At 40.2% G+C, this 26187-nt stretch overlaps 1 protein-coding gene across 2 annotated transcripts in view; it reads left to right on the top strand.

Moving 5' to 3' along the window:
• The window catches only part of LOC119722623 (vesicle-fusing ATPase-like), a 236076-nt gene that overhangs the window by 1901 nt on the left and 207988 nt on the right, over positions 1 to 26187 (top strand). For both annotated transcript variants that reach the window (XM_038192822.1, XM_038192821.1), the window contains exons 2-4: positions 755 to 849; positions 20792 to 20891; positions 23187 to 23226. In XM_038192822.1, coding sequence (XP_038048750.1) covers positions 755 to 849; positions 20792 to 20891; positions 23187 to 23226 — 235 coding nt within the window. The remainder of the gene's footprint in view (positions 1 to 754; positions 850 to 20791; positions 20892 to 23186; positions 23227 to 26187) is intronic.

Below are 26187 nucleotides of genomic sequence, written 5' to 3'. Positions count from 1 at the left end.
GTTTTAAAGTGCACGCGAAGCGTTGTTGGCGTGACGTCAGACTCAGAGTCTTTTGGTCTGGGAACCGACCACAGACACTGTCTTTACGGTGCTTATCGCAGGCGGCGTCAGACGGGCCAATCACGAGACCACTTGATAAACGCCGCTAATAATTTGGAAACGCACTTACGATCCGCACATGAGGAGTGCCCGGAGCGTCAGTGCGATACCAAATTATCCGCAGCACTTATCACGTGGTCTCGTGATTGGCCTGTCTGATGCCGCCCACGATATGCACTACAAAGACGGTGTCTGTGGTCGGTTTCCAGACCAAAAGACTCTGACTATTCTGACGTCACGCTATTTCTGCAAAAATGGTTATTTGACAGAAAAACAGCAAATTTGCAAAAAAAAAGAAAAAGGTACATTTAATTACAAAAGTGTCAATCTTTTCAAACAAACCCTTGCAAAATAGAACAGGTTGCCTGATCTAGGTGCTGAGGTTCACTGGGAACTCATTTCGTTTTGCCTGAAATTTACGTAATTTCATATTATCTTTATGTGGCTATAGATTGTTTATAATGCAATTTAAACATTCATTAAGGCAGTATTACAACATCTGCATGTGATTTAAAGTGTTTAGTATATTTCGAGTAATTTTCATGATTTGTTTTGGTGATTTGACACGGAATGACCCTTTTGTTTGGAATTTCAAGTAAACACATGTTTTTACCATTGAGTAAAATATATATTCTTTCTGTTTAAATTTAAACAGATACGTGTAATGAAAGCTGCACGCTGTCCTACTGATGAACTCTCCACCAGTAATTGTGCTATCATTTCACCCGGAGATTTTGATGAAAAAACCAAGTAAGTTCAAATATGAAATTGCTATGGGACAGCACCCCTGCACTGTATTGCTTTGGCCTGCTAATCAGGCAGGTTATAACATGCGATGCCTTGTGTTCTGTTGTTTTACCAGTACACCTATGGATCTTAATATTTATGCTGATGTTATACTTTAACCCTAACTAGAGGCATTTTTGCTAGGATACAACCTCAATCCTGCAAATCCTCTATTATTTATTGAATGTGGTCCTTGGAGGGGTGTTCAGTACCACAGTCCTGCAAAACCCTCCAGCAATCACTAACAATATGTTGAGGCAGAGCCAGACAAAATTTAACGGAAACTTGGTCGCTTGCTGAAGCTTTGACACTATTTGTCCACGTGACTTCGTGTGCAATATCAGTGACGGATCCGCATCACTCCGAACTACAGTACACATCATTTAAGCAGCAATGACCGCTGGGGTGATCTGCACTCAATGAATCCGTGAATCATGTTGGTTCCCACAAGTAAGAAAAGAACGGCCTCCTCCAAAATATAGGTTTTTCCATGCAATAACCAATGACACTGATCGTTTGCCAGAAAATTACAGATGACGGTACCATTTTACCAATGTACAGATATGTATGTATTCCACAGTGACGATGGTTTCATTAACCCTCCTATGGAAACGTGCATTCTGAGCCTTGTTATTACTCGGGTCAATATTGCTCAAGACCCCCATTGGTTTGTTAAGAGTATGCCAGGAGGCGGGGAAGGAAATTTTGACCATCTGTGACCTTTAAGCAGCAGGAGGGTTAATGTATTTTCCATGACAATGCCCTAAACGCTTTGCACAATATACATGTGGCTCCATTGCTGGTAAGTATCGGAAACGTTTTTGTCTGATCTTCCGTGCAACTTGGAAAACCGAAAAGTTTGTGACGTTCCACGTGCGTGAGAAGCTCAACTCTAACCAACCTCAATCCACCTCATTGCAGTTTTGGAGGATTTTGGAGGATGAGGATAAATGGTGTTTGAGAAACACAAGGATTTTGGAGGATTGAGGATGAATGCATTTTGAAGCAGGAGTGTCTGATGATTTTGAAGGATTTGGGATTGAGGATGGTTCCTGGCAAAAACTGCCTGGGGGGGGGGGGGGGTTAAATTTTCAATGACTGACACTGTTCAACATATGCCAAGTAAAATGCCAAAGCTATTAAGTCTGAACTTGTGATGTGGCATTGCCTGTGGCCTTCTCCACAAGAAGAGGCTATTTGAGGAATACATGTAGATCTATACATGTATGTAGGGCAATGAAACAGCTTTCAAAAATCTCCTGAATTTATTTTAAAGGAAGAAACTCTGCTTATTATAATTTCATCTTAAGCAACAACAAATTGTCTCCCAGCGAGCTAGTAACCGCTTAGCTAGCCTTAGAGGAGTCAGTCTGTAGTCTTACATGTACATCTGGCTCACTAAGGCCCCAAAAAACAAAAAAAAAACTTCTGCTTCAGATTACATGCCTTTCAAAAATAGGGTCGGAATATTTTTTTTGGGGGGGGGTACTTTTTTGTGCTGATTGAATGGGGTAATCAGTTGTATGCGAATTTCAGCCTGAACTTTTTATTGCACTACAAAAGCTATACAAAAAATGGCCACAAAAGTGATTAAAGCTTACCTTAATTATTGTCAAAGTATTTACGGTCACTAATTCTTCAAAAGAATGGAAAATTTAGGTCATGCACACCATTTGCACAATGCTAGTCAATACGGAAAATTAGCCTACACTTTCCATACATTGCAAGGTATAGCGTGCGAGATGCACTGTGTGTGGCGGGCGATGAAGCTCATTTTTACGGTAGGAAATTTAGGGGAAACACGCTGCATCATGTCACTCCACGTAAGAGTAGTACGACCTCAAAAGAGATCTACATGTAGTTCTGTGAATCGCGGACCATTTACAAAGGGATGTGCAACTTCAGCTCAGCTAGAGCTGGTTCAATTTGTGTTACGGCCGGCAAAATATCAAAGGAGAAATTAAATTGGATCTTAAATATAATGCTTCCTCCAGCCCCAGCAGTCCAACAGCTGTCTTAGATAAATCACTGTGATGTCACGCACGCAAGGCTACAGTCAAATCACATCTACTCCACATGAGAGTTTACCGTGAATCAGCGAGATCTAGTATGGTACCCTGTACTGTTCATGTACGGGCTGCATGATAAATATATTGAGCACCATGCTATTCTTTCTCATGCTGCACATGCCTCGATTCTTGCATGTCGATGTGTGTTTTTTGGCGATTGCATTTCACAAAATCCAGTACATATACGATGACATCTCATGATTACACAAAATCAAGAATATCTATAGAATGGATGACGATTATGAAGGATGGGATTGATGTTATCAACTGGGACAAAATTATGGAGAATGAAAGCAACAGCGGACACAGGGGAGAAGGCCAATCCGACACACATATCTACATATATCCTGAGTGTTCCAAGACTTACCAGTCTGCATCTGGAATCACTCGCCACCTGAAGGGAAATGGGCCAGAGTTTCATAAAATAAAAGGTGGGAAGGCTGATTTCTCAGTTTCTTTTGTCGTTCTGCGATAAAAACAAGTTCTTTGTTTTTAATGGTTTATTTTGCTATTTTGAACAATTTGTTATTCTTCGGGGATATTATTTAAAAGATATATACCGGTATATGTATACAGCTGAATTCATCGCAAAATAAAAAATACAAAAAAACAAACAATGGCATTAAACAAAAAAATATTCTTTTGTAAATTTCCTGAATTTCATTGACATTAAAATATTAGCCAATGTTAGGCTGGGGGACCATTTTTTTTGTTTAATAGTACAGGTGTAATGATATTCAAAAAGCAAAATTTGTTAGTTATGGAGATGTGAAGTGCTCTGTTTGCAAGAGCTACAAATGGATATGACGTAAATGGCCAAGTTTGTTTTTACCTTAGGAGACTGTTTGAAATAATTCATTTTGGAAAGTCCATAATTGATTTGAATGAAATTTGTAATCCCAAAACCACCCCATCCTCAAAATACATGTATGTATAAAAATTTAACCAATCCCACATGTAATAATAAATGAATATTTCAATTTTTCTAAAGCTGCTGAGACGCAGTGCATATCCGATGAGAAACCAGGGGCCATATTCATGAAACCTCACTAAGCCTAGTTGGTTACTAAAAAGGCATGCAGTTGCTTAGGCCCCAAAAAATAATAGTTCTGCTTCCGGTTACCTGACCGACCCTATTTTTAGGCTGCGACCTTAAAAATTTTATCGGCAATTCAAAAAAAAAGAAAAAAGATTGAATAAATAAAAAAAAAACCTGTTATCTTTTCTGTCTTCACAAACTACCTCTCAACAACCCTTTTGCGTAAAAAAAATGCTTGTATTTATTTGTTTTCTTACTTACACTCGCTACTTTTCAAAAGAAACCTCCGTTATTTTAAAAAATTCGCTTCGCGATAAAACTTCTTCGCAATTCGATGTCACGGTAACTATAATCACATGCGTAAGCTCAATGCGGCGACGACTGGTTCCCGCCGCACTGCGCAGGGACCAATTTAGAAGACATGATGAAAATGCGGTCCCTAGTCTGTGCACGGCTATGCGATTGATAGCGCTAGCATGGCTATGCATTGCAGGCACGTGCACTGTCAACTGGTCGGATCCGATATCGTAAAAATGCCAAGAAAACACCGACGGAGAAAGAACATTTTTGCAAGTTAATTCACAGAATTGATCTAGCTTGTCTGTGTATATATTTTCTGTGTTCAAGAGTTCATTTTGAGATTGCACTACTCGTATTTGGAGTGATACAATGCAGCGTGTTTCCCGAAATTTTCGACCGTAAAAACAAGGTCTGTCTGCCGCGGGCCACACATGCACAGTGCATCACACACTTCGGAGTTTTGGCCAGCTTCCTGTCTTGACTAGCGTTGTGCATATGGTGCGAACGACCTGAATTTTCCATTATTTTTTCAAGAATTATCGAATGTAAATATATTGACAATAATTAAGGTAGGTTTTATTCACTTTTTGTGGCCATTTTGTGTATAGCTTTCGTTGTGCAATTGAAATAGTTCAGGCTAAAACTTCGCATATTATTGAATACCCCATTCAATCTGCATAAAAAAAATTGGCCAAAAAAAAAAATCCAACCGACCGACCCTATTTTTGAAAAGCATGTAATCGGAAGCAGAACTATTTTTTTTTTTTGGCCTTACTAAGCCTAATTGTTTTGCCCCCTCTAGAAAAAATCCTGGCAACGCCCATGTTTCCAGCTCTTGCATGAAACTTTACCCGAAACTGTTCGTTTATTTAGTGCTTGATGATCTCGATGGCTTCTCTGATGCGTCGGGGGTACCAGCGGTCAATGCTACATTTGTAGTGAGCAGTTCTGCTTGGCTCCAGTTGACCTGGTGGTCCTCGGTGTGGGAGTGTTTGACGATGGAAGATTTCTCGAAGTCTCCCTTCCTGCCATTTGTGTTCATTGAGTCTGGTGGGGAGGTCCCTGCCAGTCTCGCCAATATACACTGTGCATGTCAGTCATGACGCACTCTTCAAGAATCATTCAAATCATTTATGTACTTTTCAAGTTACGGAGTTTTAAACACAACCGCCGTTTTAAAGTTCTGTCCACAGATCACAAAAATAGGTGTGTGTTCTTTCAGTAAAACGAAAACAATTCACACGCATCTCAACTGACCAGAGCATGTGTTCAACACATATTCGTTCGCTGTGCGTCTGCAGTGTTCACCGGATTAGTCTGCTTCTCTGCTAATTGCACCCAATAATTGCACAAATAAAATATACATAGACACTTCAAAACTAAATAAAAAGTAGTTGAGTGAACATACTTTCAGTGATAACAGCGGGAACATCGGGCTCTTGTCCTTCATGTTGAGCAAAACGCAAGAAAAGGGGACACACAACACAGGATTTCAAAATCAAAAGAGTTCTTATTTATTTCGCCAAACAGACTCTGCGGTCAACTCACCGCACCGCTATATCAGAACTGCAACTGCTGATTCTTGTCCGGTTGCTTAGAGTTGATTTTGGGAAAGATTGTGGCCTGCCGGATTAAAGCACCAAATTTGGTACACTTACTGTATACGTCCCAAGAAGATATTCTAGAGCGGGGTGCCCAGTTTTGGTGGCCTAGGTCAAGGTCAGACTAAGGTCAAATTTGAAAAGGTGTACAATACTGCATATAGTTGTCTTAAATTTCCTCAAAAGTCTGAAATTTAAAGTTCTGAATAGCAAAGGACGTCAGACGCCTTTAAGACCAACCATATCAGAAAAAATCCATCAAAAAACCTTTGCCCAACAAAATAGTGGATATCACTTCATTTCCAAAAACGATGACTCAGCACTTTTTAGGAAGTTTGCTCTCTGTTAAGTTAATGTTATAGAAACCAAAAGCTTTGTTATATTTTCATTATTTCATTAGAAAATGAATAATCACAAGCACAAATAATGCTCTTCCATTCATTTATTTATTAGTTATTGTTTATTAATTATCTTAATTAAGCGACAGTTTGCTTCAAATGATAGTCTTAAAATTGCCATTATACATACATGTATGTGTACCGGTATACATGTACAAATGTATGTATTCCCATCAAATTGTACACATTAGTCATGAAGGTGTACAATGATCAGTTTCCAGTATTCTAATCTTGGTCCAGTGTAATGGCTTGGTCATATTAGTTACCTGTGTTTTATTATCAGTGTGGAAGGTATACATGCATGACTTGTATTTGTGCCGACAAAGGTCAGTACTGCATACTACCAGTACGCTCTTTAAACTGTTATGTTCTTTTCATAAGAGTTTATTTTCTGATTTACTGTGACAAGATAAGTTTGCGGTAGCACCATGTGAATAAATCTCTTTTGTGAGTATGTGTGGTTCTGAAAAGAACTGGAGGGACTCAACGTTTCAGTAACGTTTCAGTAAGGACAGTATGCTCTGCCCGTCGCCAGGAGAATGAGGGATTCCAACGATGATGCGATGTTATAAGGATGGGTGCGGTGAGGCGAGAGAAGGATGCAAACTGGTGAAGCTCGAAACCGGTGAAGCTGAGAAGGATGCAAGTTAACTGAAGGATGCTGGATGATCACTGGAGCGTGTCAGTACACAGTAAGGGGGCAAAGGGGAAGGAGCTCAGGATATAGGTGACCCATAGGCGAGAACTAAACCTAAGTTGTCCTAGGGTATGGGAGACCCATCGGACTTGGACTTGAGGAAGGGGGGCCAGATGTCGTAGAAACCGATGTCTTGGGGAACAGTGCTTGATGATCTCGATGGCTTCTCTGATGCGTCGGGGGTACCAGCGGTCAATGCTACATTTGTAGTGAGCAGTTCTGCTTGGCTCCAGTTGACCTGGTGGTCCTCGGTGTGGGAGTGTTTGACGATGGAAGATTTCTCGAAGTCTCCCTTCCTGCCATTTGTGTTAATTGAGTCTGGTGGGGAGATCCCTGCCAGTCTCGCCAATATACACTTTGCCACATTGACATGGAGTCTTGTACACCCCTGGTTTGCTACCGCAAACTTATCTTGTCTGGTATCTTTTCACCATGCAAACCTTCAAATCTCATCTGATTTAATGTGTCTTTAAAACTGAAGAGAATGCACTGCCGGTACAATTACAATCTTTCCACATCAATAGCTTTGTATCATCATAAATCTCAGCAACTTATGGATTAGTTGGCTATTCTCTAGCCATTGGCTCCAGTCCAAAAAGTTGTTGAGTTTGTTTACCCCTTAACTAAATTTTCAAACTAGCTCTATTTGATCATTCTCATCATTGAGAAACATATTATTTGGCATGATAAAGTATGCATACATTATTGGCATTTAGGTTTAGCGACTCGCAATTTTCAAGTTTGGTCAGAAGTACACTTGAGCTTTCATGGAAATCTTGTAAATCTTTTACTTTGTGAATCAATCACACACAAGGTATAGGACAGAATTTCAGCGTAGGCAAAATCAATCAATGAGCACATCAGGGTGCTAATAATTATGAAAATGAAAAACAACTTTGACATAATGTCATTACAGGTATTCGCCTTCTTCATGTACACTGTATACATGTAGGTTTATGTATAGGCCTACCATGCCACAGTGAAACAATGACAACCAAAGAATAAAAATGTGAACTGGAACGACCAATAGATTTTCAGAAGAAAAAACATGTACATTGTAATACCAGAAACTGACCATTCACTTTCATGCCTTGTGAGTTAAAAGTGATATCAGTCAGTAGCCGTGTCACGCACACAGCCCTGTTTGACCTCAGTTTCTCGTCCCGAGGTCAAGCACGCATGGCCCAAAAGCGTACGCGAGATTTTACGAGATTCATTTGAGACTACAGAAAAACACAAAAAGTGCCTCGGTACATGCACTGTTTGGCCAAGATGGCTAAATAAGTGAAAAGTTGAAATTGTGTGCTTTATTTTGATTAAAAAAACCCTGCTTTTGACAAATATAAAGTGTTGTTGTGGCCTGTCAAACAAAATCATATTTTTTATCAAGAAAATCGAGGGCCGATAGTTTTTAGGTGTACATTCGATTCTTAAAAAAAGGCCGAAACAAATGGCAAGGCTTGGTAGATAGAGGAAAGTGTACGCTTCATTTTCATGCGAAACACGTGCAGGAGACTTCTAATGTTTGGTCCAAATTGCTGGTTGAAAAATGAAGACTTTTGCGAGATTTCATGATTTGCAATCACATGTGCGCGTGTAAACGAATGTAAGTACGCCGACATACAAAATGTACGTTGGCCTGAAAACATTGTGAATAGCACGTGCGAACGCGTAATGAATGACTTATGAATATTAAGCAGGCCCATACTCGAGCTCGACCAATCAGTAGGCGCATGGGTCACAAGGTCACACCGTGTTTGGGTTAGTCGCTGTATGCTTTACAGTGGCGACGATCTTTTCGAAAAATGGAAGTTGTTAGAAACATTAGGTGTACATCGAATTCTTAAAACATTAACAACAGCAAGTTCACAAGATTTTTTGTAGATAAAGGTTCACTCTTGCGTTTGATTACCTCAACATTTGGGAGACTTTTGTCGTTCTCGAAAAAAAACCCGGAAATTTCATGACCTAATTTTTAGTCAATTTGTCCGTGGAATAACATCGTCAAAATGCATCGAAATCCTTTTTTTGAGCAAAAAATACCCTGATAGATGTATGGAGTAGGTCTTTAACTACCTAAAACAACTTTGTTTGGATCGGTTATGGTTTGCCATGAAAATTGCGAATTTTCTGAAGCCCTTTTTACGGCCATCGTTCGCTGGCCTCGCATTGCTATCAGTGGTGTGGACGAGAAAATAGAAGAGCTACGCGTGACACGGCAACTGACTGATATACAATACATACTTAATTTACTTATACAGACATAATCAGCTTTAAATCATAATTGAAATCACTAACGTTGTAATTAAAATAATTAATAAACCATGTATAACTAATACATTAATCAAAGGAAGAGTATTAATTATGCTTGCTAGTATCCATGTGCCGAAGTAGTGATGCGAAAAAAGAACAAAGTTCCTTTTTCTATAACTTTAACATAACAGAAAGCAAACTTTCTAAAAAGTGCTGTGTCATCATTTTTGGAAATGGAATCAACTCCCTATTTTGTTGGGCAAAGTTTTTTTGATGGAACATTTTCTAAAATGTGAGGTCTTATAATTGTCAGACATCCTTTTATGCCATTCAGAAATTAAAATTTCAGACTTTTGTCGAATTTTACGACAACTACATGAGTATTATACACCATGTGAACTTTGACCTTAGCCTGACCTTGACCTAGGCCACCAAAATCGGACACCCCCCTTTGGAATGACTTCTTGGGACCTATACAGTAAGTGTACCAAATTTGGCACTTTAATCAGGCGGGTCACGATTTTTTCCTTAATTAAGCCACTGGACTATGTGGCACGTTTGTAACACTTCACAACATAACATCCCGGCCCAAGTCCCCGCTATCCCTAGCCTTGGTCAAGGCGTTTGTCATTATTCGTCGGTACGCAGTGAACGATCAGCGGAATATCCTTGCTATACAGTGCATTAAAACACAATGCGAACAGCGGCCACTTTATTAATGCAAATCATTTGGACCTTTATGAAAGCCTTGGTCCGATGCTTGTGTTTTTCTTTATTTTGCGCTAGATTTCCAGCGCACAACCTCATTAAGCGAATACAGATAAGTGTAGGCGGGGCTAATAGGTAGAGTGTCCAATCACACCTTGGTAAATCACGACGTCATCAAATCATTTGCAGCTATTCGTCCTTTGCAGACGTGTCAGAAACAATATTTTTTGTGTGCATCGGTGCTGTGTGTAATGTGAGACATTGACACACAACTTGTGTGTATGTATTACATGTATGTACAGTACATGTCTCGCCAGTACCGCTCGCTAACTATGCAAGTTTCCACGCAACGATCGACCAATAAGAAAACGACTTTAAGGCCATCTTAGGGGCGATTCCAAGCAAACAGAGACATGACCCCCAAAAATGAAATTCATTCCCGAGCTTGTTTTTTACTTTTAAGTTATCGCTATCACATGTAAGGATCAGGATATATAAACTTTTTTCGCCAATCCTTCATCATTTTCTGTGAAAAAAATTCAGATTACTAAAGGTGTTCTTTGGCTGGACAAAAAATCAGCCTTTTAGTATTCAAATTTCAAATGGTTGGTTTTTTTCACACAGAACTAGCCTTATTAAATTTGTATTTTAGTTTGATACTTTGACTTCAGATCTTCTCAAAACATTAACAAATTTTGGACCATGGCTCCTTGTATAGCAGTGTGGATGCAATTTTGTTGCATTGGTTTGGGTCAGATCAAGTTTTTGATATTGCTGCTGAATGAAATTGATTCTGTCTTTGCCATTTCATATTTTGCTTCTTCCCTTAGTAACAACTATTGAATTGATTAAAGAAATGAATATGATACCAAGCATGATGTCATCAGGAGGTGTCAAAAATTGAAATGCGAGTAACCGGTAATGCGAGTAACCACTCAGTGTTCTCCAACTTTGAAAATTAAAGGTTGGTGCTGGGGTGTAGGGACTCCTGCGAGCGCGGAGCGCGAAGCCCTTACGGCGTGGGGTCCGGGGCCCGCTTAAGGATTTTTTTAGCAGAAGTTTTAAAGATTTTAAGGAGAATTCCATTTCATTGGTTTACTATTGCTCTTATAAAGTTTATTATTTTCTAAAAGTTAACAACCACGGTATGGGGGTGCTATTTATTACTGGACATAATAGTTTTAGCCTGAACTATTTCCATTGCACTACGAAAGCTATACACAAAATGGCCACAAAAAGTGAATAAAACCTACATGTACATGTACCTTAATTATTGTCAATATATTTACGTTCAATAATTCTTAAAAAAATAATGGAAAATTCAGGTCGTTCGTATCATATGCACAACGCTAGTCAAGACGGGAAGCTGGCCAAAACTCCGAAGTGTGTGATGCATTGTGCATGTGTGGCCCGCGGCCAACAGACCCCGTTTAACGGTCGGAAATTTTTGGAAACACGCTGCATTGTTTCACTCCAATTACGAGTAGTGCGATCTCAAAATGAACTCTTGAACACGGAAAATACATACACAGACAAGCTAGATCAATTCTGTGAATTAACTTGCAAAAATGTTCTTTCTCCATCGGTGTTTTCTTGGCATTTTTACGATGTCGGATCCGACCAGTTGACAGTGCACATACAAACATGTACTTGCAATGCAGAGCCATGCTAGCGCTATCGATCGCGTAGCCGTGCACAGACTAGTTACCGCATTTTCATCATGTCTTCTAAATTGGCGCGGCGGGAACCAGTCATCGCCGCATTGGGCTGGGTTTACGCACATGATTATAGTCACCGTGACATCGAATTGCGAATTAGTTATATCACGAAGCGAATTTGTAAAAATAACGGAGGTTTCTTTTGAAAAAAATAGGCCTCATAATCTACAACTGAAGTTCATGGAATACAACATGCAATAAAAGTTAGCCTTGGCCCCGAAGTCTATGTTTAAAACTATTAAAGATGATGCACGCCAATGCCTGCTGCAGATTCCGCAAACATATACGCACGTCGCATGCTCAGGCTAGGCCTGCAGTCCACCAGCAGTACACGTGTTTACGTACATGTATACGTACAGTACGTAGGTCGTGTAGCATTATGTGTGTGGAAAAATGGTGCATCTGGTTACCAGACGATCCCCCGAATAATATGATGATAGAAGAGAACGGAATAGTCAGAACCAGACTTAACTGCATCGATCATAGAAATAAAGTGAGTTATGATCCGCACGCATCGCATACTTGGCCAAGACAAGGGTTCAGCGGGAAGTCATTCAATTTTATTCGAAAAAGAAGTGGTCATTCTTGTTTCTAAATTCTTTTAGTTGTAAATGAACACTGTAGAGTCAAAAAAGTTAAACCTGGCGGCAGGATTTTAAAGCTTGGCGGTGACTTCTAAAACATGGCGGGCGCCGCAGAAAACATGGCGGGGCGCCAGGTTTGTTTTACATGTTGGCATGGTTGGAGAACACTGACCACTGTAATGCGAGTAACCATATAACTTTCCATGATGATAATGGATACAAATTATGACTTTTGATTACTGATTTACTGTTTTTTTATACGAAAAAAATAATGTAAGCCCCTTGAAAATGTGAATTGATGCAGACTAGGATTTGTAGTACACATATCTGAACAGTATTAGAATTCATAGGGCCTACATCAAAAGTTGCTCTTAATTTGCATAAAATCACATTGTGTACAATCAATCTAATGTTGATGTACAAACAGTTAAAGCAAATTTGAGAGTTGATGAGGGACTGTTATCAGTAAATATGCATAAATGACATTTTTAGAGTTATCATATTGTCATACATGTACATCGTTCAGCATGTTCAATAGGCCAGTGCTGGGCACCATCAAACTTTTCTAAAAGACAAATTAAGATTGAGTGGTAATATTTTAATTATACTGATACTTAAAGAATGATTAATTGATTTAATTGTATAGCCTAGCCATTTGTTTTGTTTGATAAAATGATTTAGGTTGAATTAGACCTGTCCTGATTAAGATTTAATAATTTTTCCAACCAAGTGAACCAAGTTGTAATGCGAGTAACCGTAATGCGAGTAACCAAAATCCTTCTTTGGCTATCTTTTATTCCTTTACTTTTTTGTTGGCTTTATTTTGGTTTCAGTCCATACGTTTAGGGTTGTGCAACTCCATGCAGTTAAAATCTGATCAAAATTCTGGGGGTAAAATTTGCATTTGACCCCAGCCAAAGTGTCGGACAAACTTTAATGCGAGTAACCAACCTTTCTCGCTGTATAATTTATATCTGATTTGGGTCTTTATTTTTTATTAACCATTTCAGTTAAATACCATGGTAGGTGACCTGTAAATATATTAATTTGGTCATTGCACTTCCAGTTTAAGCAGACAGGGGAATCAAAGAGCCAATTTTTGGCATGTCCTTTTTGTGTAATGCGAGTAACCGTTTTTTCGAAGAGTGCCACTATCTTGTCATGGTGCGAACATATTTTTTTTTTACCATCAGGGTGAAGTCTTGAATATAGGGTATATGTCCTACTGCCAAAACCACAGCAATCGGAACACGAAAGGGTACAAAAAAGTGTAATGCGAGTAACCGTGGAATCGCCCTTAGGCTATTGGTATAATGAGCACCACCCCCAAAATCTCACATGGATGATTGGACCAAGGCGTTCGTCTGGGTCCAAATGATTTGCTTAAAGAAAGTGGCCGCATGAGGCCGATGTTTGCTCTGTATTTTTAATGCACTGCATAGCAAGGATATGCTGCTGATCGCTTGACACTTTGCCGCTGATACTTTGTACGGACGAATAATAAAGAATGCCTTGACCAAGTGTACGCTATCCTGGGTCCTGGGGAGCCGGGATTACAATTGACAAGTGCATTAATACCTTTAAAAGAAGTGCAATAGGTTTTCGGTGCTACCCTTCCACAGTTGCAGTGAAAGTGCTTTGGTGTGGGGTATTTCTCATGCACAGTACCGATTACAGGATATGGGGCACCTCCAGCACTCGTTAACTTAGTTGATATAATTTAATATTTATACACCCTGTATATCGACCAGGGACACTCCCCTTTGTGATTTAAGTAGATGGGTTGTGGAAACCTCCCCTCCAAAAGAATTGAACTGCTCTGCCTTTTGTCTCATAATACTTCTAATTGAGTGGGGTAGGAAGTAGAGATTGTCCTATTGAATAACGTTTAGATTTTAGGTTTTTGTAGCTGATAACAATAAACAGATGAATTGCGTCCTGTTTAATTTTGCAAACGCCAGCGTATGTGTCAAAATGGAACTAGCGTTTCGTTGATCCCGCTATGTGAGTCAAACACCTCTGACAAGCATTAGCCAAGTATTAAATTTGAATGTGATCTCCAACTACAGATAGCATGGTGGGGCCAAAGCTTATGTTTTTCTTTATTTTGCGCTTGATTTCCAGCGCACAACCTCATATGGGAATTCAGATAAGTGTAGGCGGGGCTAATATGTGGAGTGTCCAATCACACCTTGGTAAATGGAGACGTCATCAAAGTATTTGCAGCTACCGGTAGCTATTCAACTTTTGCGTACGTGGCAGAAACCACATTTTTTATGCATTGGTGCAGTGTGTAACGTGAGACACACAACGTGTGTGTATGTATTATGTACAGTAGTACATCATGTGTATGTCACACGTTATCGCTTTGAACTTTCACATCGCTGCTATGCAAGTTTCCACGCAACGATCTACCAATAAGAAAATGACTTTTAAGGTCAGCTTTTTAAGGTGAGCACCACCCCCAAAACCTCACATGGACAATTGGACCTAGGCGATTGATTTGCATAAAATAGTGGCTGCATGAGGTCCGGTCGCTGTTCGCGCTGTATTTTTAATGCTCTGCACATGGCGAGGATATTGTAGTGGGAGCCTATAGGGCTCTTGTCTGCTAAGTCAAGCAAAATGCAAGGAAAGGGGACACACAGATGGGAAACTCTGTAGGAAGATCTACATTGTAATTTATTTCACTAAGCGGACTCTGTGGGCAACTCGCCGCACCACTACCAGAACTGCAACTGATCGATTCCCAGCATAGACAAGCACAGCTTCACAAAATGTATTACAATGTTACAACTTTACCCAACCCTGGAATCTAGCCAAGCCCTACCCGCGTAAGTGAATAATGCGTGAAGCCACGCATGGTACAATGCTCCAAACCTGTTTCCCCGCGCATGAAGCCTGTCTCCTTCTTTCCATCAGGGACAATATGAAATACTGCGGCGTACACGCGTTAACCATGTGCTAACCACATGCTAACTTCGCGTGATTGGTGCGCTATTGGTGCGCTAAACCTAGCTGGTGAAAAAAATAATAGTAAATAGTTTGGTATGCGTGTTTTAGCGCGTGAGTCCAGATTCTTTCGCTCCGAGCTGTACCTGGCTATTAGTTAATGGTGCGTTTTTATGCCCCGCGGCGAAGCCGAAGGGGCATACTGTTTCCGCCTTGTCCTTCCGTGGGTGGGTGGGTGGGTGGGTGTGGGTGGGTGTGTATGTGGGTGGTGAGCTTGTCTTACATACGCAGTGTGGACTTCCGAACAAAAGACGTCCACATAATGTAGGTAGCACCGACGTTGTGTGGACTTGCCCACGTCCACACAGTGTTTCCCCATTTCTGGAAAACAGGTTTAGAGGCATTTTTGGGTTAGGTTTATCTGTAGCAGAATGAAGAGAAACACTAAAGGGAATCATTGAACAAAAATTGGGTTGTAAGAGTTTTCACAGTTTGAGAAAAATGAGTTTTTCCACTGGTTTTCCTTAACTACACGAAAAGAAAGGAAAGTCCACACAAGGTATGTGAAACAAGTCTGGGTGGGTGGGTGTGTGTGTGTACGGACAAATCTTGTCAGCGCGATAACTTGAGAAATACTTAACATATGAACTTCAAATTTGGTTTGTGGATTGTCCTAGGCAATCCTAAGAAGCCTTTTGCATTTGGGGCCAAAAGGTCAAGGGTCAAGGTCACAGTGGCTAAAACAAAAGAAATTTTGTCAGCGTGATAACTTGAGATATACTTTACATATGAACTTCAAATTTGGTTTGTGGATTGTCCTTGGCAATCCTAAGAAGCCTATTGCATTTGGGGCCGAAAGGTCAAGGGTCAAGGTCACAGTGACTAAAACAAAAGAAATTTTGTCAGCGCGAAAACTTGAGAAATACTTTACATATGAACTTCAAATTTGGTTTGTGTGTTGTTCTTGGTAATCCTAAGAAGCCTATTGCATTTGGGGCCGAAAGGTCAAGGGTCAAGGTCACAGTGGCTGAAACAGTAGAAATTTTGTCAGCGCGATAACTTGAGATATACTTTACATATGAACTTCAAATTTGGTTTGTGGATTGTCCTTGGCAATCCTAAGAAGCCTATTGCATTTGGGGCCGAAAGGTCAAGGGTCAAGGTCACAGTGACTAAAACAAAAGAAATTTTGTCAGCGCGATAACTTGAGAAATACTTTACATGTGAACTTCAAATTTGGTTTGTGGATCGTTCTTGGTAATCCAAATAGGCCTATCGCGTTGGGGGTCGAAGGGTCAAGGTCACAGTGGCTAAAACAATAGAAATCTTGTATTTATTCTGAGATCATAGGGATTAGGGAGTAATTCATATAAAACCTACAGAAGACACTAATGCTGTCAATGAACGTTCCATGTGACCAAGGTACATGTAAGTTGATGTTAAAAGAGTGGTGTTATGTCATGGGAACAGTCACGGTTGCGGGGCATTTGTGTTTGTAAACCCACCTGACTTGTTTCAATTTTTCTTTTCAGAGCGTAAAGATATGATCAATTCTTTGTGATAGAGATGATTTTTAAAAGAATTTGACAGTTTTTTTCCCCAGGATTTACCTAGTTTTGGATCACTCTCTATTCATGTGTACAGTGTGTGTTGCTGGCGAATATCACTGGTTCCATAGATGATCACATGCCAAAACATGCTTATCAAGCATCTTCACAGACATTCAGTGAGATCTGAAATGGCCCATACATGTATGTACCTCATTTTGAAATTGGAGGTGGAACTCCATATTCATTTCTGTCACTCCTGATAACTAAATTATTGGGTACCAGTACAATCTATTTTGGTGGTTTAATGTGTTAGGTACAAGTATGAAAACATAAATAATCCAATAAATCAACGATTATTTTTTGAGGGGGTAAAATTCTTGATTTTTATTGAAAATTTACCGCATAATACCACTTAACAACGGGACATTTTGAATCAAAATATGCTTACAATTTGTTTCCTCAGATCAATATTGTAAATAAGTTATTAGTAATGGAATGAATTTTACAAATACAGGTAAACCTGTAATATCTTAGTCGTAATATTTCTGGTTTTGCACAGGCCCGCCAGATAAACTACTGGTATTTAACATGATAGTTACGTTTGGTGTCCAACTACATGTACAGCTTACTTACTGGGGTCTTTATAAACCCTCCTTAGTATCCTACAGTAATTTCACATGATAGAGTGTTCAGTAGCATAATATCAGTTCCTTTGAATGTATACCAAGTGTACATTTTTAACTTTCCTTTCCTTACCTTTCCTAATTTCAGATTTAAGGGTTTATCACCACTTTGGTGTCCATTTTACAGTACTGTAGCCGAGTCCACCCCATCAGAGTCCAAGTCCGAGTCCTTGGTATCTGAGTCCGAGTCCTAGTCCTAGTCCAAGTCCTTGTCTCAGAGTCCGAGTCAGAGTCCTTTTATGAATCTCAAGTACTTGTTCTCATTGACACCAATGCACTAACACAATTCACAAATATTACACATCATCGTGGTTGAGAACTAGGACAAAGTTTATTGTTGACCCCTTTTAATACAAAGCAAAGATCAAAGATAACCTTAAAGGCCCAAAGGTACCGGTATTGTGCAGTATGCCCAAGTGTTAAAATATTAAAATCCCAAGTTCAGATCCTCATTTAAAAAAACAATTTTGCTGGAAAATTATCGCTGAATCAGACTCTTCTCTACCATTCAATCAACGTCGTTAGGCCAAAAAAGAAAGTCTCCGGTTTCTGGTATGGAGCTTGCCCAAAAAGTGGTGCGGCGACGTGGCTTTTTTTCTTTTTTACCTGACTTTTTTTGCTTCAAATGTCGGCTGATGACTGCAAATGGTGCCCGACTAAACTTAGAGCAAAATGTACGGGAGTCCAGAGAGTCCACATAAAGCTTATTTTCTCGATCATACCCCCATCTAAAAACACGTTAAAACTGTGCTGCAGCAGGATTCCAGTCAAACCAGTGAGTTTGGCGGTTTTGAGACATCATCTTTTATTGAAAAAAACCTTTTTCATTTTGCCAACGCGCATGGCTACGGCGACGCGCGCACATACCAGAAACCGGAGACTTTTTTTGGGGGGGGGGGGCTTAGGGAGTCTTTTGTCATGAAGAGAAAAACCAAACGGGCATTTGCGGACGTAGGTACACTGTACGTCCTTGCATCATGCTTACACCGAGCACAGTATCCGTATCACTCAACACTGACTGAACTCACGTCACTAGCTACGTACATTGTACATAGTCGAGGCGGCACGTTTCGAGTGACTTCCGACATGTTATCTTGAAAACTAAACAGTACGTCTTCTTCAAATGAATTTGCAGTAAAGTTATAGGTAAAAATATGTGGGTTTTCTTTCCAAGTCCAAGTCCGAGACCCCACTATCCAAGTCCGAGTCCGATTCCGAGTCCTTGAAAATTGGGACTCGAGTCCTCCAGCACTTCCATTTTATTCAACATAATGAATGCCTGATTCATTATGTGTTATGGAGGGAAGGCCAAATACTATAACAGTGATGTTGTACTCTACGTATGTACCGGGTCTAATCACAATTAGAAATGTTGATCTACATGTACATGTACATAAATAAAAATCAGTCATTCTACTATGTAACTTTCATGTGTTTTCTATTTCAATTAATTAAATTTTTAGTGTATCAAACCTTTGAAAAGCTGGCAAGTTGGTTCCATGAAACAAAATAAAATTTTAAGCAGATACGCACGAATGAATGAACTGGTAATGGTGCATTGAATGTACTCATGTACGTATCATCTTTGGCTTTTCTACGCTATGGCCTAATCATAATGCAGTGACAAAATCACATCCGAGGACAAGGACTGCCAATCACAGGGCACCTTGATTGTTTATGCTGAGTAGGGCATGTAACTGCCGCCGGGTCAGTAATACATTTTACATGTATACACAGTACAGTCTGTAGACCAAGGGCTGTTGCATGTCTTACTCAGCATTAATAATCAAGGCGCCCTGTGATTGGCTGTTAATAATGATCCTCAGATGTGATTTTGTCCCCACATATAATACGTCCCTAGTGCAGGGCGCGTCATGTGTGTAAATTAATGAACAGGGATTCTTTTGAACACACCCAGAGTTGAACCAAAATTTTTTTTTTCGTGTTCGACTTAATCCTTTTTTCATTTTTCGTGGGTCCTCCGCTGCTTTAGTTTGAACAGAATTTGAAAATATTGGCCAAAAAAAATAAAAAACCGCCGTCTAAATCAGGGGCTTTGTTCCAGTGCTACTGGCGAATCTCCCCATGTCATGTCAATGACGTCATTAGCCAGTAGGCTGAGCATTCAAGTTCAAGCTACACTCAGCCCTAGCCCTGAACGAGTGAACGTCACAAGTGAGCAGTAGCCAAAGCAATAATGGGACAGGGAACTAATCATTGTATGCACAAGTACTCGCGCAATGTGAAGCCTGTCTATCCTGTGCTTCAGCTTTCCACGTGGCGTTCATGATATCACTCAGTTCATCAAAATGAACACAAATTATTGGATCATCTGATTAAGATACAATGGCCATGAAGAATTTGAAGAACATTACAAGAGGAAACACAGGGTAAGCTGCAAAATTTGTAATCCAGGCACTCCAAAAGTTAGTGAATCAGATAAAAAGATGTTAAAAACAACAAAATCTTAGCCTTGTTTGAGTGATATATATTTTTTTACGTGTTTAAATAGCTGGCCTCGGCCTTGGCCTCGGAGGTTGTGGCCTTGGCCTCGGTCTTGGTCTCGGCCTGGGAGGTAGTGGCCTCGATTACAACATTGGATAATTACAAGATTAATACAACCAATTATATATTTGATACCCATGTCCCTTTTTTATTCTCAAGTATTGTGTCCTTACACATATGGAGTTAACTCATCCAGTAAGAATGCATTGCTGTGGTTTGTGGTCCCTGATCTCTGTGTGGTGAGTAGCCTTGAATGCAAGGCTGTGTATGTGCTGTATCAGAGTGTGGGCATACAGTTGGCCATAGCTTTATACCGCTTTATACCGAACACCGATCCGTTGATTGTAAACACAAAGCCCACAGTGCATGCACATGCGCAGTACTGTCCCATGTGGAGTCATAGCTAGTGCTCCAAAGGAGCACAGCCTTGATTATTCTGTAACTTACGGGGTTTGTGGTTGTGTTAGTGAAAATGAGCTGCTTACGATGAAACAGGATCTGATTGGCCCTTGATTGGACACGCCATGCTGTTAAGACATAAAGCCTGGAAGTTAAAGAATAATCAAGGCTGTGATCCGAGGTGACTCGCACAAGTACAGGTACATGTACACCCAAGTGTACCCGGGGTGGGACACTCACATGGGGGCAGTGCGTGTACATGTAATGCACTGCGGGCTTGCATTTGGTTTTCTTCATGTACATGTAGACTGTACATGTATGTGGAATTGGACAGGTGATGTGAGCCCACGATGATACACCGCATGCACAGCCTTGCATTCAAGGCTTTATGGTGAGTGACAGTTTCACAGGATTGCAGTTCATAATGAAACATTTGTTGTTGTTTTTCAGGCATATTGAGGTGAAAACATCCCCGAGTTCAAGGTTCATTTTCAGTGTAAAAGACCATCCTAGTATTCAGCGTGGGACAGTGGGGTTCAGCCTTCCACAGGTAAAGCTATGTGTACATGATTTGTGTAATGGCTATAAATACAAGTGAAGGAAAATTCATCATTTATTTACAATGCTTTTCTCTTCAGCCAATTTTGCTGTATGCATAAATATAAATGCACTTGTCCTCGAGTTTCTTCTCAATTACAGTTGTTTATCTACAAAACTTAAGCCAAGAATAACAAAATAAAATTCACTGCAATTCCATTACAGAAAACACCTCACCTCTATTTACCTACATTTGCATATCAGCGCGCATGCATACAAACCTGGCTGAAAAGAATAGCTCCCAAACTGCACCCTCCGCACCCACTGCATGCCCACAAAGGACCACCCATACTTGTTTCACATGACTAGTGTGGACTTTCCATTGCTTTCGTGTAGTTAAGAAAAACCAGTGAAAAAACTCATTTTTCTCAAACTGTGAAAACTCTTTCAACCCAATTTTTTTTCTATGATTCCCTTTAGTGTTTCTCTTCATTCTGCTACAGATAAACCTAACCCAAAAATGCCTCTAAACCTGTTTTCCAGAAATGGGGAAACACTGTGTGGACGTGGGCAAGTCCACACAACGTCGGTGCTACCTACATTATGTGGACGTCTTTTGTTCGGAAGTCCACACTGCGTATGTAAGACAAGCTCATTGACCATACACCAGAAGTACACCACACACACCCAGTCGTTTTTTGCTATGCTTCCGAGGATTGGCTTTGTGTTTTCCTTTGTCCCTGTAATATAACACTCTCCCATAGACTAAGCACACAAACCTGCGTTCGAGGACAATAGGCACCTTCCTTCGAGGATCAATGGCCCCTTTGTGCTCCTTTTGTTGTCTGTCCTCAGGCGTAATGCCATGCAGGAACACTCAGACACATTGACCATACACCAGAAGTACACCACACACACTCAGACACATTGACCATACACCAGAATGGCACCAGAAAAAGTTCATTTATAAATGAGTGCACCAGAAGTACATCAATGCCACTTAGCCCCCAAAGCACTACACCAAATCTGCACCACATAAACTTCTTCTCTCACCAAGCACACCAAAAGTTCACCACACACTCTTAAAAAAGAATGTTCAGGACAGGTGTCACAGCAGAAAAGGCACAGAAAGTACACCCATACTCTAAAAAGACAGTTTGACAATTCCCTTAATAACTTCAGAAATCTTAGAATCTTATGAGGCATCAAAGTGAGTATATGGGTGTTTCTACAGTATTGGGTAATTTTGACGGACAAAGATTACACAAATGTTTTATTAAGAACCATCCTTTGCAGAGTTACAAGTTATGTGTGATATTGTTAAGTATGTATTAAAGATATATCAGAAATAAAACAAAAACCATTGGTTGTTTATTATTCACTTAACTCTGAAGAATGTGTCCCTAAAATGGTGCTAAATATTGTGACATTTCCTGAAAGGCAGGAAACTATTGCTTTTTCTCCCTGTTTCAGTCTCAGTATTAAACTAAATTGACAGTGTACGAAGAGTTGGAGTTCCCCCCTCACATAAATAATATAAGATGCAACCGCTGCGAGCTCACTTGTAAATACACGCCGACTCTCAGGTGAGCCATTATCCACGTAACTGTGTCCGTCAAAATGTTACGTGGGTAATCCCTTGGCGATGGGCCTGTACATGACCCTTCCCTCCCTTGAGACTTTCGGTGCTACTCTGCAAATGTAGGTAAACAGAGGTGAGGTGTTTTCTGTAATGGAATTCCCTAAAATCCATAGTGATTTTCCATTCTAGTAAGAAAACACTCACCTCTGTTTACCATCCCTCCTTTTTAGGGAACTAAAAAAAAAAAAAATAGGACGACCCCGGAGAATTTCCTACCGCCGAACCTGGAGGATTAGACTTAATTGTAGCGGTTGAAGTATCACGCTTGGATTGTTGACTGGAGGTTGATTCTCCAGTAGAACGGCTTGAGCTAACCGTTTTCTTTTCTACTCTTGGCCGAGTCCACCATTCTTACAAGCACAGCGAGTACGGTTATATTGTATGTGTTGATGCTACGCGTTGCTGAAACAAAACTAGGTTGAGCTATAATGTTACTGGGTCCTTTGTGGGCATGCAGTGGGATCGGAGGGTGCGCTATTCTTTTCAGCGAGGTTTGTGCACATGCGCGCTGATATGCCAATGTACAATGTAGGTAAACAGAGGTGAGTGTTTTCTTACTAGAATGGAAAATCCCTATGGATTTTGGGAAATTTGATCCTAGACACTGTGTAAAACTGTAAAAAGGAAAAAAAAATGACATTTTACGATTGTCTGTTTTTATTCCAGAGGAAATGGGCAGTACTCTCCATCAATCAAGATATTGAAGGTACCAAAATGTGTACATTTTATATTTTGTTTTTGTTGTACGAATTTACTTAATATTAAACATTGGTAATAAACTGATTGAAGCTGTCACTTTGTTTACTGGAAACAGAAAGAAAAAACTTGACCTGAATGAGTCATGTAACATTTTGAAATGATGCTACAGGTATATACATGTACACATACTTTTCAATTGCAAAACACCAAGATTACTACTTGAGTCTTTTCTTATGGAAAACTGCATTGTTTAGGTACTGGCGTCACTGTAAAGAATTCAGTTGATCTAAAACCTGCTGTTGATTTTATAATAATATTAATTTCATGCGATGTTGTGGTGGAAACACCTTAGGTTGCCATACCATGGTGTTACATGTATATGAAATTTGATTGGTTTAGAACTGTTAACATGACATTTTCACTACTTTGACTAGTCTTACAGCTTCTTATTGAGATTTAGCTATCGTAATGGCCTAATAATGTTTTTCAATTCACACATTCTGACTGACCAAGAATTGTAACACATTGGTATGTAAAGCTGGCAAAACTTAACATGGCAAGGTCCACAGAACTGACTATAGAGCAACAAGTCACAATTAAATCGATTTTTGATTGACTGGGTGGAGCTATCAGACCATTGCTAGTGATCTTACTAACCTGATGATGTTTTAGCCCTGTGAATGCTGTGCAGGGTGAGTGAGAAAAATGGAACCCAAATAGCATGACCATTTTTGTAATGATGTTCTGCATGTAGCACTTTCAAAATCTAGGATATGAAAGCCCAAATAATGTTTTGTTTTATTTCAAGAATTATTCAAATCACTCATGTACTTTTCAAGTTGCAGAATTTTAAACACAACACTCAAAGGTCTGTCCACGGATCACAAAAAAAGTAAGTGTTTTTTCATCAACACGAGAACATATTGAGTGCATCTCTATGTGAATTGTATTCGTTTTGCTGAAAGAACACTTTCTACATGTACTTTTTTTGTTATCAGACAGACCTTTAAAACGGGGGTTGTGTTTAAAACGTGAACAGTACATGAGTGACTTGCATGATTCTTGTACTAAAAAAAAGCAAATAAGTAGGCTGTCATATTCTAGATTTTGAAAGTGCTACATGCAGAACTTCTTTTAAATATGGTCCTGCCATTTGGGTTTCCTTTTTTTTTTTACTCACCCTGTATATTCCAAGAAAACAACATTGCAGGATCTTATTTTCAATAACCCTATAAATGATGTCACACAATGTTTACCCCAGTGCATTGCGGGATTGAGAGGGGTTGCCGCACCGCGCTTGCTAAAAAAAAATGTAGTATTGTGTATTTTGGGTCTGGATTATTTTAATTTGCACCACGAAAGCTATCGAAAATGACCCTCAAAAGTGATAAGACATTTTCTCAATTAATGTAAACTGTATTTTAGGTGGATGATTCTTAAAAATAACGGAGAATTAAGGTATGCACAACGCTAGTCACGATGGCCATGTATCACGATGGCCATGTATCGCGCAGTGGCCATGTATTGCGCGTGACTGTAGGCACTGTGAACAGCGGGCAACCCATGCACTTGCTGCGGCAGGAAGTTTCGGGGAAACACATTGCTTGAAGAACATAAATAGTTAAACCAAATATATACATCAAAATGGAAAAGTTGACAACGGAAAATACAAACACAAAAAGACAGATCATTCACGTTCTGTGAATCAAATTGCAGAATTGTTTTTCTCCATCTATTTTTGTTTGGCACCTTGGACCGAGTTGACTCGCACCGAGTTGGTTTCGAGTTAAATTGGTCTCAAATCAAGTCGGTTCGAGTCAACTCGGTCCCAGGTCAACTCGGTCCCAGGTCAACTCGGTCCCAAGTCAACTCGGTCTCAAGTCAACTCGGTCCCAAGTCAACTCGGTTCCAAGTCAACTCGGTCCCGGACGCGGACTCGGAATCCGACTCCAAACTCAGTTTCAGACTCTGCCCATTCCAGACATGGACTCCAGATTCGGACTCAGAGTCTGACTTGGACTCGAACTCGGACGCCACACCCTTTTATTTTTTACCGGGCTGTCGCTATGTAAGGCCATGTTTTTGTGGAATGCATGATCTCCACAAGGCATTACCTCAGCGGTGTATGACATAACTTCTTTATCGGTGTATTGTTGATGTACCGTACCCTAACATGAGCATTTTTTCCCAATCAAGTTGATCTGGGACCAAGTTTACTTGGGACCAAGTTTACTTGGGACCAAGTTGACCTGGGACCGAGTTGACCTTAACCGAGTTGACATTGAACCGAGTTGACCTTGGACCGAGTTGACCTTAGACCGAGTTGACCAGGGACCGAGTTAACCTTGGACCGAGTTGACTTGAACCGACTTGCCTTTGGACCGAGATGACTCAAACCATTTTGGTCCGAGTCAACTAGGTCTCAAGTCAACTCGGTCCCAGGTGCCAAACAAAAGGTATCAGATCAACCTGGACCCAAACCAACTCGGACCCATGACAACTCGGACCCACTACCGGTACCAACTTGGACCCACTACCAACTCGGACCCACTACCAACTCGGACCCACTACCAACTCGGGCCCACTACCAACTTGGACCCACTACCAACTTGGACCCACTACCAAGCACGACCAACTCTGACCCAAGCACGACCAACTCGGACCCAAGCACGACCAACTCGGACCCAACAGTGACTCGGTCATTAGTTTCAAGGTTTATATTTTATAGGTCATCTTAAATGTTATATTTATAGGTCATCTTAATTTCTGTAATATATTGGGCTTTTATTGTTTTCGTTTATTGCCGCTATGTTGAACGGTATTTTATGATGCCTATGGGGGGTGTTGCTATGCTAATCGCTTTGAACGTCATAAAACTATTAACATGTGCTTATCTTTTCAAAACCATGACTTAATCATGGTGGGAATATCTGAATATGAAGCTAAACCAAGAGAGAATAGGCCTATT

This window comes from Patiria miniata, unplaced genomic scaffold, assembly GCF_015706575.1.
Source record: "Patiria miniata isolate m_02_andy unplaced genomic scaffold, ASM1570657v1 HiC_scaffold_16, whole genome shotgun sequence".
In the NCBI taxonomy this organism is placed as follows: Eukaryota; Metazoa; Echinodermata; class Asteroidea; order Valvatida; family Asterinidae; genus Patiria; species Patiria miniata.
This window is presented reverse-complemented; position numbering and strand designations above follow the sequence as displayed.